Here is a 17,849-nt window from a genome sequence, read left to right as displayed (position 1 = left end):
TTTTTGTTTTATTATTACATTGATAATGTTTGAATAGAAGTAGTCTTTGCTATTTTAAAACTCTGTCTTAATCTGCCTGGTTGCAATAGAGCTGCTCATTTTTGCAATAGTAGAACAAAACCTATTGAAGAGGAAGAAAGTTTCCTTCTTTGAGTTGGGTTTTACTATTGTAAAATTTGCTTTCCATTTGTGAGTTGTCTTTTATCAGCCCAGCTCCTGAGTTGTGCCACAAACAATCCCAAGTAGCTGTTTTCAGAACATGATGTGGTTTAAGCTCTCTTTGACCTGCTTTTAGAGGCAAATGAATTACTTGAAGTGGATTGCTAGCCCGAATCTAAATAGTCATATAATTTAAGGTTATAGTTTATACGTTGCTGATAATCACAAAGCATAATTGGAAAGTGATTATTAGTAATTTGTTATTTACACTGCAGAGTTTTAATATGTTGTTTAAAAAAGAGGAAAAAATAAGCTGGTGATGCAATAGTTGGACTATATAACAAGAGTCCTGAGGGGGGAGCAAATATGCCCAAGGAAGAGTTACTGACTGCCAATACTGAAATTAGACCCAAAACCTTTGAATGTTGGTATTTTCTTCAGTTGGCATAACTTCTTTCCTAAGTGAATGATTTCTGTGTTGCAACTTATTTGTGTTTCAAAGATGATTAGATAAGAAAAGACAAAAAATTATGTGATGTATAAACAAGTCTTGTTATGTGTAATGGATGCTTGTAGATTCAAGGCTTAGTTAAGGGCATGATTTATCTTCTTGTTCTGAAAGTAAGGAAGAGTTATGTTACTCACTTCAAAGTGCCTTGAAAGAAACCCTTTTGACAGCAAATCTGTTCTCCCAGGCCTGTAAACTGTGAGCCTGGAGCCCTCTGGTGTTACTGTCCGTGTAACATACATTAACCATCTACACCAGCACAATTCAGGGTGACCTGTGTCAATAAAGAGCTACCAAGCCAATTACTTTCTCCCACCTAATCATTTATTGACTCTATTATTTATCTATGGTTTAAAAAAAACCCCAGTAATTTAGTTTTGAGAAAGATAACTGATCTCATCCAGTTTTTAGAAAGGTTTACTTCGGAGTTATTACCCAGTCTGTGTCAGAAACAGCTCAGAGCAAAGATAGGTCCTGTATAAAGGAAAATTTAGGAAGCCTGTAAGGCTGCTCTACTAAATCTACTAAATCTATTGCAGCAGTTTTCATTTACTCCATGTCTTGTTTCAAGGAGTCCCTGCAAAATCTTTCATCTGTTGTTCCCTGTCCTTCTCTAGAATTGAGGGTTCCCATTCACTCTTTCCTAGCACTGGGACTGCATCTGTGACAGAGATCCTTCCTTCTCCAAGGCAGGGTCTCCAGTACTTTCTGCCTTAATTATTTGCCTTGGCTTATGTGTCCCTTGCTTCCTGTCTCCCCATGCCAGGACTAAAGCCTATCTGTTCTTTTGCTTCTCTTTCTGATTTTTTTTTTTTTTTTTAATCATGCCACCAAACTCTGGGCTGGTTTTGGCCTCTACTGTCCCTGTCATTATCACCTCTCGGTCTTCCCATGTGCCACATCTCCCACTCTCTTCCTTCTCACTGTATTGGTTTTTGCTCTTTCAGTGAGTTGTATGAAGTGTGTGGTGGAACAGACTTACTACACACAGACATTTCCAGGGAAGAGGATAGCTTCTGAGATGCTGAGATACAGGCTTTGCATGGAAAAACAACTAATGATCTTGAAGCAATATGCAGGAAATCTGTTATTTCAGTAGGTTAGCTGTGGACAAGGAGCTGTTGTGGACCATCGAAGTGCATAATAATTGATTTTATTTAACAGGCAATCTCTTTCCCCTTCTGTAGAAGGAGCAGGAGAATAATAATTTCCTAGCTTGCCTGGTAAGGTCAGAGAATCTGTCACGTGTTGAACCGGTCACGAATGCAGTAGTTGTGCTGCATTGGGAAGTCTGGTGGGTTAGGTGGAAAGGAGGGAACAGAGTAGGGCGCCACCTGGAGCGTCACTGGGAAGCAAAAAAGCCCAAGGACTAAAAAACAGACATCGAAGTAACAGTTTGCCAACAGGAAGCTGGGAGGGAGGTAGGGATTTCTGCCAGCAGGAAGTAGGATGTTACTAGCAATTCTCACGGAAAACTCAGTGCTCACCTCTCAGTGGGGAAATACATGGGTGGTGGTTGTTCTGTGAAAGAAAAACAGGTGTGAACGCAGCCTAAGCTGCTGCAGGGCACCAGCAGAAAGCCTATGTTGTTACCCTGCTACTCCCTCTACTGAGCTGTCCCAATTCTAAGGTAGGAGAAAGGTTATCACCTTTAGTTTTTTGCTGTTTCCCTTAGCAATCCTAGAACACTTATTCATAAGCTGTCTAAAAGACGTTGCTTGGTAGTACACAATCTGCAGTCAGATCTGTGGTGGCTGGTTCAAAGTATACTGTAACTAAAGCTGCAAACGTGTAGATTGACAGCAGCACAATTTCAGGTTTGAGATTTCCATATTTTGCAGCGGGCTCTAAAATATGGGACTAACTGGTTGGAAACACTTTGGATAGTTTCTGTCAGTCAGGTAAAGAACATTTGGAGCCACAAAATACGTACAGACTCAGAGATGTGATTGCTTACTGAAAGTTCACTAATTCATAGCATCTGAAGCGAAGTGCTTAGAATACTGAGTATTTGCCCCATCTATAGGGGATTCGGTACCACAGCCTAGATTGACTTTTGACCTGCAGCTATGCTTTAGGGGGCCAGCAACTCTCATGTGAGGGATTCAGTGAAGAGTCAAAGCAGATGTGCTGTAAAATGCTCAAAATTTATTAATAATCATTGCTTTCCCCCCCATAAGGAACAAAAATAAAACAATATTCAAAAACAAAATAAAAGAAGAAAAATATACCATACCCAGACAACATGACTGAGACAAAGAAATGGGATAACGTTATTTCTGAAAGAAATGACCCAATAAATCAATTTTTAAAAAAATAATAAATAGCAATAGTTCAACTTTTACAAGCTTCCTAAGAATTTACAATTATTATTATTATTATTATTATTATTAAACTTCTGTTTTAAAAAAAATCCTTCATATGCCCCTGTTGGCAAATATATATATATATATATACTTCTTCTGTAAACAGTTAACCACAAACAAAACAAAAAACCCCATATTTTCATGCAGTTACTATGCTGTTGGTGTTATGTAAACAAAAAGTAGTGTGCAGCAGCTTCTCATATTAGGATTTTTTCCTTTTTCTCACAAAAAATATATAGGGAAATATGTCCATCATAAATTGTCCAAAATATTGACGTTTACAGTTTTGAAAAAAGTATGGCTTTCTGCAGTCTAAGTTCTTCCTCAATGCAAAAAGAAACATATAGTAGTAGAGAGGTACAGTTTTCCTTGGTTTTTGTTTGTTTTCTGGATTTATCTTTTGATTTGTCTCAATGAACTGGAATGAAAATGTTATTAAAAATCCATCTCTCAATCTTATGTTACAGCACTTCTCAGAAGACAAATAAACAGAAAATGACAAGATGACCTTATGCTGTACTTCTCAAGGAGGTAAGAGACATGAAAGCAAAAATGGGAGATATATTGATAATGGAAACCGAAATTATGTAGACGAAACATATTGGGCTTTATGCAGAAAATATAATCTGTTCCTCCAAAATTTTAGCTGCTCTTGACACTTTCATATTTTTTCAAAGTTTTTTTATTTTAGTCTTATGTCCAGCCCTTGTTTGGCAACTTCTCTGCAGTTCTAATTTTTGACGTTTGCCTGTTCCTGAGAGGTCTTTATCTGGTTTGTCTGCTGTTGGCTGCCGTCTTGGGGAATGCACTGAGCAGTCACACAGCTGCATTTCTCCACATAGGTGTATGAGTGATCCAGGTAGGTTCCGTCACTGCATGTCAGAGTCACCTTTCTTTGGCTGGTCTTGATTTCCTGACAACACGAGCATTTGTGTTCCATTGTGTTTGTCTTTTGAGAATATCTGATTGAAAAAAACAACCAAAGAGAGAGATTCAGAATTTGTGTGAGAAATACCACTGCCCCTCCCACCCGTTACAAAACATAACCAAAAGTTGTTTACTTGCATGTGGGACTATTGCTCAATATTACCATTCTTACAGTATTGTAGTGAAATATAGCTAAGTTGTTCCTAATTGTAAAAATTGATGGATCTAACTCTTCATTAAGGCACGGAAAAAAATAAAGGAGTTAATCCAGATCACATAGTGAGCCAGTTCAGTGAGAGAAAAACGAGAAACAAATAACCTTGCTTTTACATGGGCAAAATCTAAACTGACACTGAACAGGCTGATAAACATTGGGAATCTTGAGGTAATTTAATACAACACCATGTATATTAAAAATTCTGGTTAATTATCACAATGCAAACAGTTGATGACTGGATGGATGCTGGACACATCAGAAAATCATTTGCAATTCGCTTTATGTAAATGATGTAAAGAGTAGAAGACAAGAGACCACAATTATCTTTTAAACCACTCACCGTGAGTAAGCATCACAGCTGCCTTCACAGTATGTCATCTCAACAGGTGCAGGAGATACACATCCATTATATTTGATGACAGCCGTAGTATTGTGCTTCATACAAACTGAAGTCATCACAAACCAAAAGAAAATAGGTTAAGATATATGTGCATATAAATAGATATCTGTGTATGATAGACAGTGGGTAATCAAAAACTAAGATGGATGGAGCTGAAATGGGAAATTAAGTCACAGTACACTTTTTTTAATAATTGCTTAGGGGCCAAATGAAGACTGTTTGTGTTATCACATGGATGAATTTTTCCCTTTTTCTTATGCAACTTTGGTGAAGAATGCAGAAATAAAGAGCAGTACAATGGCAACTGTTCAATGCACACCCACCTCCCAAGATTGGCTTCCCTTTCTTCCTTAAAGAGGATGTATCTGTGGAAATTGGGGAGTATTCATAGTCCTCACCCTCTCACAAAAAAAGCTAACATTTAACAGTACAGGATGGGAAAGTTCACCACATCTTTGTTTCCCAAGGCCCTAAAATGCATGCTGGAGATGTTCTGTTCCTTTCTTTTTCCACCTGTTTCCTTTCCCACCCCACTGTGAAGCAGTGATCCCAAACTTGGTCTATACGAGATGGGCTAATATACCTAATAAGGCAGACATTATTATTACTTATTCTTAACAAAATTATCATTACTTACGTTTCGGTATTCTTCGGCACTCTACACAGCAACCATCGTCAGATAACTTGATGTCATTCTTTAGTGGGAAAACATATAAAGATAACTCAGGTTTCGTATCTGTATACTGAAGCAGACTCTCCCAGCTTCCTAAGTTTCTCTGGCACCAGAGGGTTTTTTATTTTTATATTGACATGGAATCTAATTTCAAGCAAGGCTAAATATTAAGGGCACATTACTAAAATATTATTAAGAGTTCTTTGAAAGCTGAAACGGAGGAGGACCAGAAATGCTTTGTTGTCATCCAAGTTCAGTAGTAAAATTTTAGCTTATAGCAAATGTAGGTCAAAATATTGAGTGACCAAAGCCAGTACAGGTGAAGGATTATGTCAGACAGGGTAACACAATGAATGAAATAACTGACTTGCCAGAAGTGTGGGGCTGGTTCTAATCTACCCTGAGTATTAATTTGAATGAACTAGCTTATTTTTCTTTCACCTTTCCTTTCAATTAGTGAATTCTAAAAAAAAAAAAAAAAGCAACCAAATAACTTATAATCTTAAAAATAATTTAGGAATAAACCTGCAAGTATGTTTAAAAAAATCAATATGATTTTTTTTAACCTGACACTTATAGGAATCCAAACCATAATGCTGTACCCTTTTCTCTACTGCCCAATGCTCAGTGAGGATTGATATATCACCATTTTAACTTTGAGTTGGTTTTCTGAAATAAAATTTCGTGGGGTTCAGATTCAGAGATGACAAAAAGAGAGCTACTTCCTGTATGATGCTTCTGCTAGGTATTTTCCTTGGAGACCATAATTCTTTTATCAGTGGCATTAGCCACTGCAATCTTTTTAAATATGAGAACTGGTAGAACAGTGCTTACCGGATCACACTCATCAGGGTTAAAGGCGGGGCAGCTTGTCTGTCTGATGACTTGAATGAACTGGTCAGCATGTTTTTCACATGTGTAAACTGTACAGTTATCACCAGGTGGGTTCCAGTATTCTCCTTCCTGAAAGGAGTCAAAATTAAAGTCAATAAAAATCTTCATAAAAAAAATTGAAAAAACCCCACCCAAACCCCAGTGTCTTATCATCGCTGTGTACAGCAGTTTGATTATTCTAAACAATTTCCTTGAATTTCAGCTCATAGTTATTTGTCATATTATCGTACTGCACAAATGTTTTTCATTAACCAAGTGAAGAGGATCTATTTTTATCTTGATATAGATGAACTTCTTGTGTGAATAGGATAAGTATGTGGACTCATTTGGAAGGAGTAATTTGTGTTTCAAGGGTTTTGTCATCAGAATTTATGGGTATGTCCATTCAGATACATGGAGGAATTTCTGATGGCTTCCCTGACTCATCCTGTCATAAAACTCTCAGCTAATTTAAGACAGGCTGTTTGGAGATGAAAACCGCCTCCACAGATAAAATTATTTTCTGAGCAAAATGGGTGCTACATTTTCAGAGCTGAAGGCACATAATGGCCCATTGCTTTCACCCGTGTAGTTTTCTATGTTGATTTCTGAAAGCCATTGTTCAGTATCAAAGTTGCTTCCAGAAGTCTTAGAACTTGGAGTTTCACTGCATAGAGGACTGTTTAAACTGTGTGGAGGCAGTCCACTCCCTGCCTGAATAAGCATGTGTCTAACATGAGAAGAGATGCAGGAAATAAGTTGGACAAATACAAGGAGCGGAAAGAATGAAGAGACTAGCAGAGTTCCCCAAAAGTGAATTAAACCAGTGATAATTACATAGACCACGTGTGTAATGTTGTCTCCCACAGTCACCACACAAGCCTCTGCCTTGCACGTGCCACAGCACTGTCCCGGTTCCTCTGTATACTTATAACCCTGTTTTGAAAGAAACGGAAAAGGAATGACATTGAGTCAGGTCACTGACCTTAACTAGTGGTCATTAGAGCTGAGTGGGGAAGGAATTTCTAGTGGCAAAATAGCACTCACCAGTGGGCAGTATGTGTCACAGATAACAGGCTCACACTTGATGGTAGCACGGTGAGGCCTTAAGTAAGAGGATTCAGAGCAGGTGCATTCTTCACAGGGGCCTGATGGAATGACAGCTCCAGGCTAGGGAGAGTCGGGAAAAAAGTCATGATTAGTTAGTAAACGCAAATTGCTCTTTGCATGTAAGTCACAGACAATACAAAAGATGCATAGACTAAGCTATCCATAACGACAATTCTGGTTGTTTTATTTAAGAAGAGTTTCTGGTTTGGTAATAATGACTTTGGAATTAAATTCTGCTTTTGCAGAAAGGAGAGCAGAAAATGCTTTTGCTTTTATAGAGGGTGTTGATATGCTAATCTTGATTAAATAATTAGTAATATTATATAATTATATCTCAGGCCTTTCTGCAAAATATGGACCATGATAGGGATCTCAAAACCATTGCATTGTGAGCAATGTGAAGGTGTATTTTTATGGTAATTTACTCTGTGTACTTACCGCATAGTAAGTTTCATTGACTACACAGCCATGTCCTGTAAAGAAGGAAGAAAGATGGTGTCTCAGAAGTGCAAGTTTTAAGAGGCAGAAGTGTGTGAAAAGACTCCTGCTTTGTAGGCCTGTGGGGGCAACCTTAAAACACTCATTCGCAACAAGGCCCAGTATGATAACACAGATAATAAGGTTTTTGTATTCACAAACTTAGAAAGATATAATAGTTAATAACACAAGAAGGTGTACAGTACTTACTGCATTCAAAGGTAGGACAGCATTTTCCAGGCTGCATTATTGTGATTATTTCTTGTCCCTCTAAGCACTGGGGTGTGACCTCAGGGCAGAGGCTGGTGTTGCAGTCTGTTTCATGGAAGAAAATATAGAAAATAATGAACTCAGAATTTTTAAAGGAAAGCAGTTTTGCTTGACATGAACTTCAGAAGTTTTCCAGTGGGGAAAATATGATGTTGTTTTCATAAGACAGTTTAATGACTATTTCAGTCTACATGCCTAGGTGTTTTCAGAGTCAATGGACTTTTCCATAACACTTGTAAAATACAACATTGTCTGAGAACAACAGAGTGGTGACTGCTGGAAAGAGGTAATTCCAAAAAGAAATTTGTACCAGTTGGGAAATCTTGTTACTGTCAGTGGTTCAGGAACTTTCTTGAGCAATTTTTAAATGTTCAAGACTATGGTTCTTTAAAAGTTAAGATAACTTTCTAATACTGGTCTTTGAAACAGAAAATGTTTTGAATAGTTTTTGAATATTGTTTCGGATGATAACAGCATTAAAGTTTTTCAATGTTAAATTATAGAAATTTTCAGTTACTTCTGTGTCTAACTATATAAAATCTTTTAATCTTTAAATTTGGTATCTTCAGGCATTTAGTATATGCTCTGCAAGAAGGCCCTAAAAAGTGAGTTGAGGGAGAAAAGCATTATTACATTCATGCAAAGTATTAAAAAAGTGAGAAATGGTTGCTGTAGTTTCCCAAAATGAATATAGTCTATTCCCCATGATAAAGAATTAAGACTACTTACAGCACTCAGTCCTAGTACAGCATGGATCTTCTGGTATCTGTATCTGAACAGGCATGTAACCTGGCTCATCACAAAAGACTTGCTGTGTCAGGGAACATTTGTGTTTTGTACAGTGCACCTTAAGAGTATTTTTGTCACAGATACATTCCTGGCAATCTTTTGTCCATTTTTCTCCTGGCTATATAAAAATGAAAAATACACAAAAAAAGAAGAAAAAATTAAGTAAATTCAAACCAAAACAATTCTGTTTGCTCCTAATTGACGTATTAATGGATACAGTGATACCTGATTACATCAGCCTTTACATATTCTTAGATTTTATAGGAGACCCTCAAATTGAAGCTTCTTAGGGGAAGATACTGGAGGCCACACAAGGTTCTGAGTGTGTTTGAAAAGCTATGACTTTCTATTTGTTAGTGGTGTCAGCACGAGTGATACAGGGTTTCTAAAGAAGTGATTGAGCTTTGCATGCACTTTTGAATATAAAATGATCCTATGACAAACTCGTTTCCACATTAGGTTGCAGATGTGTGTGCAACTGAGGAACTAAGAATGCAGACTGTGAACATTATCAGCAACAGGTAAAACTTGTTATCCATCTCTCCCTTCATTTCTAGTAACTTTAGCAAGACAAATTTCTGTAAATAAAAGAAACTGCATGTGAGGTTATTGAAAGAATACTTCATCGCTTACTGTTACATTTCTGAGGGCTGCTCTAGCACTGATTATTTTTAAGACTAAAACGGAACAAACATTTGAAAAGACAAAGTCTTTGCCAACCTAAGCAAAGCTTTGTTTTAGTGCAACACTAAATATCATCTTGTTTCACTTGTCTGTGCACTTTAAGCCACATTGATTGTGATACTCACCCATCTGGGTACTCCATTTGGTTCCCTGCAAGCTGGAAAGAAAAAGAAAAAAACCCAGATAATGAAATGAATTGAGATTCACACCACTGAAAATTGACATAAAGGAGTACATATATGCAGTTGCAAATATAAATACTGTGAAGATAAAGCTAACAAGAAAAAGAATATGCAGACTAGTTCTTCTGAAATGTAGAGTTCTAGCATCTTCGTATGTCTCATATAAGGAAGGATGATGAGAAAAAGATAATATTATTATTCAGTTTTTAGATGGGGGGGACTAAAGGACCTTAAAGAGGCTGATTTGCTGATGATCTGACCATGTAGAAGACAGCAGTAATACTCAGGTCTCATGACTAACAAGCCCCATCTCTATTTATTCCCCAAACTAGTTACAGGTTACTTACAACATTCAGGGACACAGATGTTGCTTTCTGTACGCAGTAGTGTCGTTCCTTCAGGACAGAAGCAGCCTTCAGTTATTCCATAGCCAGGATGCTCAACAGAGCTAGAACGAGAGGAATATATGTATTTGAATACAACATCTTTGCGGTGAAGCAGGAGACAGAACAGCATATACAGAAGGTTGTCATGTCAGATATAAGAGAGACAAAAAATTATGACTTTCTGACGTGCAACAAGGAGCACGTTTTGATAAGGCTGATTAATATTTATAAATCTTGAATAAATTATTTGAAATTGCAACACATTTTGTTATGAAATAACTTAAATTTCTAAGGAAAGTAGATAGGTAGTAATAGGAAAAAAGAGAAAAATATAAGCAGTTGTTTAAGGATGAGATTTTTTTGTCTTTCCATACCTTTGATCGCAGGTATCAGGATTAATGGGCCCACATGGCTTGTATACCAAGCTTGCTGGACAGTTGAATGCTGTATGGGAAAAGACAAAAAAAAGATTAAAAATTGACAGTAGATGTATTTTTGCCACAAAAATGACTACAGCTTTGCCTTCGTCTGCAGCTTCTGTGAGAAAGGACCCCACTGGATTTTTGTCAACAGTAGCCAAGTGTTAGATAGAAGACATGTTTACTGAATAAAAAACTAACTTCTACCATTCATCACACCCATTTTGAGTTCTGCAATACTTACAGCATGTATTGTTGGTCTTTCCTCTCCAGTCAATGCAGACACCTCTAGATGCACACTCTGTAGCATATATCTCCAGACTGGAACACTGCATGGATTCATCATCTATGCGGCATCCATCGAAAACACAGCCTTTGAAAAATGGTTCTGGTGGTATCACAGTATGACATTCTGCAAAAATCCTGCAGACAGTAAAGAAAGCCCCTTCTAGGTTAGTGAGCCATTATATAAAGTGTTCCTGTGAGACAACACTTTCCAGTTAATAGCATATGACTTTCTGCTTCAGAAAGGAAGGTGTGAAGAAACAAAGCCTTGGAATGGCCAATAAGCTGGAAGATAGGTTCAGGAAAGATTCGGAAATCTGAAGCTCCTTTTATTTTCTGAAGAGGTTAATGGTCATAGTGTTTCTGTATGTGTACACAGCTTTTCATCAGTCTGAGACCACAAATTTAGTGTAAAAGGCAACTGCACCAGGTCGAGAAAGAAGAGATGACAAAGGTAGCCTAGAGATAATAAAATTGCACAGAAAATAGCTCAGAACTTACAAGACACTACAGAAAGCACATGTAAGAGGGCCTTTATAAATGACTCAGCTGAAAAAAAAACCCCTGTTTTCAGCATACACAAATACAGAAAATACTTCAGGAAACAAGCATTTGTGTTTTGGGAGCTCCATGTTTTACATAAAATATATAAAGAATGAAGAATGCTTCTTGGCTGTTTATGTTTGCTTTCTTAACCTGTTTGATAACCAGGTTCTTTATGATTTGTACTGAAGACCCACTTCAAATGTAGAGTTAAGCCTTTGCTTAATACTGTAACTAAGAGTTATTAAGCATCCCCTGGTTGTATTGCAACCAGGGAATATGGATTTTAGTGCTTGCTGCATCCCTTATATTCTGACTTCACCTCTCCTTGCTCAGTTATCTTTGGCTTGCAAATCATTTAGGCAGAGCTGTTTCTTTTCAAAGGCTTTTTACTATATCTACATACATATATGTATATATTCTATCATTAGGCAAACATTTTCAGCTGTTATCACATGCTAGGGCTATAGTTTTTATTCTTCTTCTGAGATATTGGACGTTTTGTCTAGAAAGAAACAGTTTGTTCAGGTTTTTTTCTTACTCGCTCAGGATAAGCTTGCAGAGATGAGGTGTTTCACACTGAGGCTTTGGTGAAGGTGTGGTTATAATTGGTGGTACTGGTACTCCATGACACGTCTTGTTGTCGTCAACAATCCAGTGATGAGCCATTTGGGGACAGGAAGAAATGATCTTACCACTTGGTAAGCGGCATTCATCTGCTTTGTTATTTGTACACGTTCCTGGAAGAGACAAGCTGAGTAAGTCTCATAAGCCATGTCAGAAATGCCCAATACATTTCTGTGCTGATATGTCTAGATATGCTTGTGAAATGCATATGGTGCCTTGCTTCATAGGTAGTGATTTCTTTACAGTTATATGAACTTTAATTTAGGTTACAGAAAAACAAACGAGTCTAAAGCCCCAGCCCCCCCCAAAAAACCCTGATTGCCAAAATATCGAACTTTTGATATCCTATAGAAGTTGAAGAGCAGAACTGTTTTAATTTTCATTTTACTGCTCTTAAAAAAATTTCTGTCAGTCATGAGACTGCATAGCCAGAGTGGGTGAGAACTACCACAGTAGGGTGGGGAAAATGCACTCACTGGAGATGGTGCTCTTATCTTACCACACTGTCCTTCGGTGTTGTTGCCAAATTTGCTATATGGGAGTTTCACAGAGAAGATTAGACCACTAAAGGTGATAGTTGCACCAATCTCTTTTATTTCAACAATCATATTGATGCCAAGAGTGGAGAAAGAAATGCCATCTTTCTCGAAGCCTGGTTTGACGATCTTCTGGTTGAAGTACATCTGAATGCAGGGTTAAAAAAAGAAAAAACAACAAAACACAACTTCAGAATAAGCACTGCTTCTGCCTGATTGTTTTAAATCATATTTAAATTCTCCAATCTTCATAATTATTGCATAACTCCATGTAGTTTTGCATCACATCCAATACTCACAGGCATCTCTGTAATAGCATATATTTGCATTGATGTCTCAGCTTGAACTGCTATATTGGTAAAATGTGATAATAAACTAAGTGGCCTTTACGTACTCTGTTTGTACAGATTGTGTGCTAATGCACAGTATTCTATATTCAAGTATTTTCTTTTTATCCTCCTAATTTTGTGTATTGCAAATATTTTTCCTATAAAAGTGAGTAGTAGTTTTCTTTAGCTACAGAAATATTTCTACCATTATGTAATAACTTTGCTGGATAATGACACTGTCCCTATACAACACATTATTGGCATTGGAGGAGTTATCTGAGTTCAAAATGAAGTCAGGTGTTCCTAGTGCCAGTTTTATGTTGCAGTCATATTTATTTGTTAGCCTAAGCTTTTTAGTTTGCAGCCAGTATCTTATATGAGCTAATGAAGGTGAACATATTTGCCTAATAGCTTTTTTTAGAAGTTGTTCTGCAACTCTCTGCTCAGTGCACTGGAATAAAGTTAGAGTTAAAACTGTCAGTTACTTTTTTCTTTCACAGGGAATCACTAGAACCAGCATGCCTTTCTGACTGAGAATTTGGCATGGCTTTGTAAGGGGAGAGTACCTGTTAAGACAAACTTTTCCTCCCCGTCTTTGCATTCTCTATCTAATAAATTCCTCAGTGTAAGAGTGGGATTGACTTTTCATTTTCACTGGCTTGCCAGCACTAGTTCAGGATCACGAAGGTGACACTCCAAGTCACCCCCTTTCTTCAGCTATACCTCTCTTCCCAGTAGGATATGGGAGGGGGAGTTGTTTGGCATGGAGGGCTCTGTTTGGCACCTGAAGTTTCCTATACAGAGAAAGCAGTTGCTTGTCATCCAGCTGACAAGTGATACATACCCATATTCCCTCTAAGAGAAGAATCACACTTGTGACTTGCATTTGTGATTGTTCATCATCTGTTTGTTTACATAAGTGAATGGCACAATGCACCAATTTTCACAAAATATGAATCAAGCACCAGTGTGAGCATTCTTTGTGCCTTCTCTATCAGCTCTGTTAGTCTGTTTCCTAGTGTTATTTGCATGCTAAGCTGTTTATGACCTTAGAATCCAGTGCAATCTTATGTTTTACCCCCGTAACAATACCCTCTGCCCTCATCACCTCTACAACATGGTATTCTCATAGACTGTATCTCAAATGAGCATCAGTAAGGCTTTTGGACCTTATTTCTTTTTTGTAAAAATAGAGAAAAAAATGTATTTTACCACATTGGTCATCACACCATTCATGAGTTTCCGAGTCAACACCACTTCTGCAGATTTGTAGAAGATAATAATGGATTTAGGGCAGGAGAGTCCATCTTTTGCATCGCAGTAATAATTGTCAATGTAAACACGGAAGTTGTCGTATTTAGGGACAATCTGTTTCACCAGGACATAAGTGCAGTTTTCAAGGAAAGTATAATAGATTCCATCGAATGTGATGTAATGAGGATCACCCCATCCACTACACACACCTGGTATGGAGGAAATATTTGGAAGATTAAGATGAGAACTAACAAAGAAGAAAGATTGAGAAATTCAAGTGAATATACTGTAATTTAAAGAGCAACCCTAAGAAAAGAAAATGCCCATGTAGTCCTTGCAAACCTTTGCTTTTTTTCAAAAAAGCTTATTCCTTTATCTACTGGTGCTTACATTGACACTCGTATCGGTAACAGCAGCCATTTTCATCGGGTACTAGGACTGCAGGATATTTGTTTGCACAGGTAATTTCCTTGACAGGTGGGCAATATGTTGGTACTACGTCTATATCATTGTCTCCTTTACAGATGACTTCTGTACAGTTGGATAATTTGAAACTTTCTCCAGGCTGCAAAAGGAACAAAAAATTCTTGTCACAGAAGATAGCAAATAGGTATAATCATTACTAAATCTGAAGCAATGACAAAAATGAAAATCTTCACTGATAGTAAAAGATTGCCAATATTCTACGTGATAAATGTCTTTAATTCTAAAAGAAGGTGGGAGCCTTAATTAGAGCCATTTCTTCTGAATGAGGAGCTCTTCTGGGGTTTAGGGAGGTAAGTCTTATGTTAAAGGAACTGATGTCCTTTATACTATGTATAGTGCACTTCACTATCAGCACAGACCACCATGAAAGAAAAAAAAAGGGTATAGAAGTAAAAGAATAGGAGAAGACCAGCAGATACAAGCCTCCAGAGTAGCTTCAATATTTCTATTTAGTGAAACAAGATGATCCACAAGAAAACTCATTCTATTATGGCGGAGAGGTTTTATTACTGATGCAATGCATAAGTGTTTTACTAGCACTAAAGTAAATAGAAAAGAATAATGTAATGTGCTTTGTCAGTATAAAACCCTGAAATTAAAAAAAAAAAATCAAATTTTAAGTCATATTTAGCCCATCACTGGTAAAACAATTACAACAACCTGTACATGTAAGCTTTATGGATTAAAAGCTCTTAACTCTTGTCACCTAAAAAGCTATAATATTTCAAATATCGTAAGTCAGAAATTACATACCTTTAAGGGAGGGTATGTAGTCGAAACACAGCCGTGAAAATGGGAAGTTTTTGTAGTGGTTGGTAGAGGAACTGATGATGTTGTGGTAGACCACTCAGAGGAAGTAGTGGGTAAAGGAGTCGTGACATGACAAGGGACAGTGTGTCGCTCAATATTACATGTTGGGCTACAGATGGCATAAAATCTACATCCATCACTATCCATTCTGTCGTAAATCAAATCACCTGTACAAACCGAAAAAAAAATAGAAATCAAAAAATAGGAAAAAAAAAAAGTACAAAAACTAACAATGAAAAACACTTATAAATAAAATATAATAAAAGTAAAAAAAAAAATTAAGGTAATCAAAAATTAAATAAAGAAGACATTTCGAATTATATTCCTCCAAAAAAATGGAAAACTAACCAGGTGAAAAAATAGCATCGCCAATCTTGCAGAAACATGGAGTTGTTGAGACTGGAGATGGAGAGCTGGTAGAGAAAGCTTGACTTCTGGTAATAGTGGTGGTAGGGCTGGTGGAGGGGCTTACGCAGTTGGAGTTAGGGGTGCAGCAGAGGACGCGTATCCTGTAGTTGAGACACATCTTGAATTTTCCAGTCTGGTCCTCGTTCTTGCACACCAGTCCATAGTGGACGTCGCACTGCACGACCTGCCCGACCTGTTGGATGGCAAGGTCGGGGTAGTCCTCCGCCCGGCACTCGATCTCCTTTGGACGCCGGCAGATGCGCTTCCCGGCGGCCTGGATGTGCTGGTAGGTTTCAAAGTCTCCCTGGTTGGGCCCGGCGGAGGGGAAGTCGACGTCGAACCATTCGCTCCAGGTGCACACTTCGGGTTCACAGGGGGTGGTGGCCGTGGTGGAGCTGAGGGTGGCAGTGGATGGGTGAGTCGTCGGCGTGGAGCTGGTGGTGGTGGAGAGGATGATTTCTGCGGAGGTGGGCCTGGTGGTGGAAGAGTGGAAGGTGGAGGTGGAGGTGGTGACAGGGACCGTGCTGGTTGTTGTGGGCCTGGTGGTGGTGGTGGTGGTGGGGCTGGGGGTGGGGCTGGTGGTGGTGGAGGGGCTTACGCAGTTGTAGTTGGGGGTGCAGCAGAGGACGCGTATCCTGTAGTTGAGGCACATCTTGAATTTTCCAGTCTGGTCCTCGTTCTTGCACACCAGTCCATAGTGGACGTCGCACTGCACGACCTGCCCGACCTGTTGGATGGCAAGGTCGGGGTAGTCCTCCGCCCGGCACTCGATCTCCTTTGGATGCCGGCAGATGCGCTTCCCGGCGGCCTGGATGTGCTGGTAGGTTTCAAAGTCTCCTGGTTGGGCCCGGCGGAGGGGAAGTCGACGTCGAACCATTCGCTCCAGGTGCACACTTCGGGTTCACAGGGGGTGGTGGCCGTGGTGGAGCTGAGGGTGACAGTGGATGGGTGAGTCGTCGGCGTGGAGCTGGTGGTGGTGGAGAGGATGATTTCTGCGGAGGTGGGCCTGGTGGTGGAAGAGTGGAAGGTGGAGGTGGAGGTGGTGACAGGGACCGTGCTGGTTGTTGTGGGCCTGGTGGTGGTGGTGGTGGGGCTGGGGGTGGGGCTGGTGGTGGTGGAGGGGCTTACGCAGTTGTAGTTGGGGGTGCAGCAGAGGGACGCGTATCCTGTAGTTGAGGCACATCTTGAATTTTCCAGTCTGGTCCTCGTTCTTGCACACCAGTCCATAGTGGACGTCGCACTGCACGACCTGCCCGACCTGTTGGATGGCAAGGTCGGGGTAGTCCTCCGCCCGGCACTCGATCTCCTTTGGACGCCGGCAGATGCGCTTCCCAGCGGCCTGGATGTGCTGGTAGGTTTCAAAGTCTCCCTGGTTGGGCCCGGCGGAGGGGAAGTCGACGTCGAACCATTCGCTCCAGGTGCACACTTCGGGTTCACAGGGGGTGGTGGCCGTGGTGGAGCTGAGGGTGACAGTGGATGGGTGAGTCGTCGGCGTGGAGCTGGTGGTGGTGGAGAGGATGATTTCTGCGGAGGTGGGCCTGGTGGTGGAAGAGTGGAAGGTGGAGGTGGAGGTGGTGACAGGGACCGTGCTGGTTGTTGTGGGCCTGGTGGTGGTGGTGGTGGTGGTGGGGCTGGGGGTGGGGCTGGTGGTGGTGGAGGGCTTACGCAGTTGTAGTTGGGGGTGCAGCAGAGGACGCGTATCCTGTAGTTGAGGCACATCTTGAATTTTCCAGTCTGGTCCTCGTTCTTGCACACCAGTCCATAGTGGACGTCGCACTGCACGACCTGCCCGACCTGTTGGATGGCAAGGTCGGGGTAGTCCTCCGCCCGGCACTCGATCTCCTTTGGATGCCGGCAGATGCGCTTCCCGGCGGCCTGGATGTGCTGGTAGGTTTCAAAGTCTCCCTGGTTGGGCCCGGCGGAGGGAAGTCGACGTCGAACCATTCGCTCCAGGTGCACACTTCGGGTTCACAGGGGGTGGTGGCCGTGGTGGAGCTGAGGGTGGCAGTGGATGGGTGAGTCGTCGGCGTGGAGCTGGTGGTGGTGGAGAGGATGATTTCTGCGGAGGTGGGCCTGGTGGTGGAAGAGTGGAAGGTGGAGGTGGAGGTGGTGACAGGGACCGTGCTGGTTG

General features: G+C 40.1%; 1 protein-coding gene across 1 annotated transcript in view; it reads right to left on the bottom strand.

Moving 5' to 3' along the window:
• MUC5AC (mucin 5AC, oligomeric mucus/gel-forming) overlaps positions 1 to 17,849 on the bottom strand; it is an 84,348-nt gene that overhangs the window by 44,112 nt on the left and 22,387 nt on the right. Inside the window, 15 exon segments of the mRNA XM_050336703.1 lie at positions 5,215 to 5,272; positions 6,085 to 6,213; positions 7,171 to 7,293; positions 7,672 to 7,706; positions 9,579 to 9,610; positions 10,396 to 10,465; positions 10,685 to 10,863; positions 11,810 to 12,008; positions 12,395 to 12,578; positions 13,973 to 14,223; positions 14,405 to 14,579; positions 15,783 to 16,191; positions 16,317 to 16,710; positions 16,847 to 17,256; positions 17,384 to 17,791. Of these exon segments, the coding sequence (XP_050192660.1) occupies positions 5,215 to 5,272; positions 6,085 to 6,213; positions 7,171 to 7,293; positions 7,672 to 7,706; positions 9,579 to 9,610; positions 10,396 to 10,465; positions 10,685 to 10,863; positions 11,810 to 12,008; positions 12,395 to 12,578; positions 13,973 to 14,223; positions 14,405 to 14,579; positions 15,783 to 16,191; positions 16,317 to 16,710; positions 16,847 to 17,256; positions 17,384 to 17,791 (3,056 nt within the window).

This window comes from Myiozetetes cayanensis, unplaced genomic scaffold (assembly GCF_022539395.1).
Source record: "Myiozetetes cayanensis isolate MyiCay16 unplaced genomic scaffold, myiCay2020 scf6-25, whole genome shotgun sequence".
NCBI lineage: Eukaryota > Metazoa > Chordata > Aves > Passeriformes > Tyrannidae > Myiozetetes > Myiozetetes cayanensis.
This window is presented reverse-complemented; position numbering and strand designations above follow the sequence as displayed.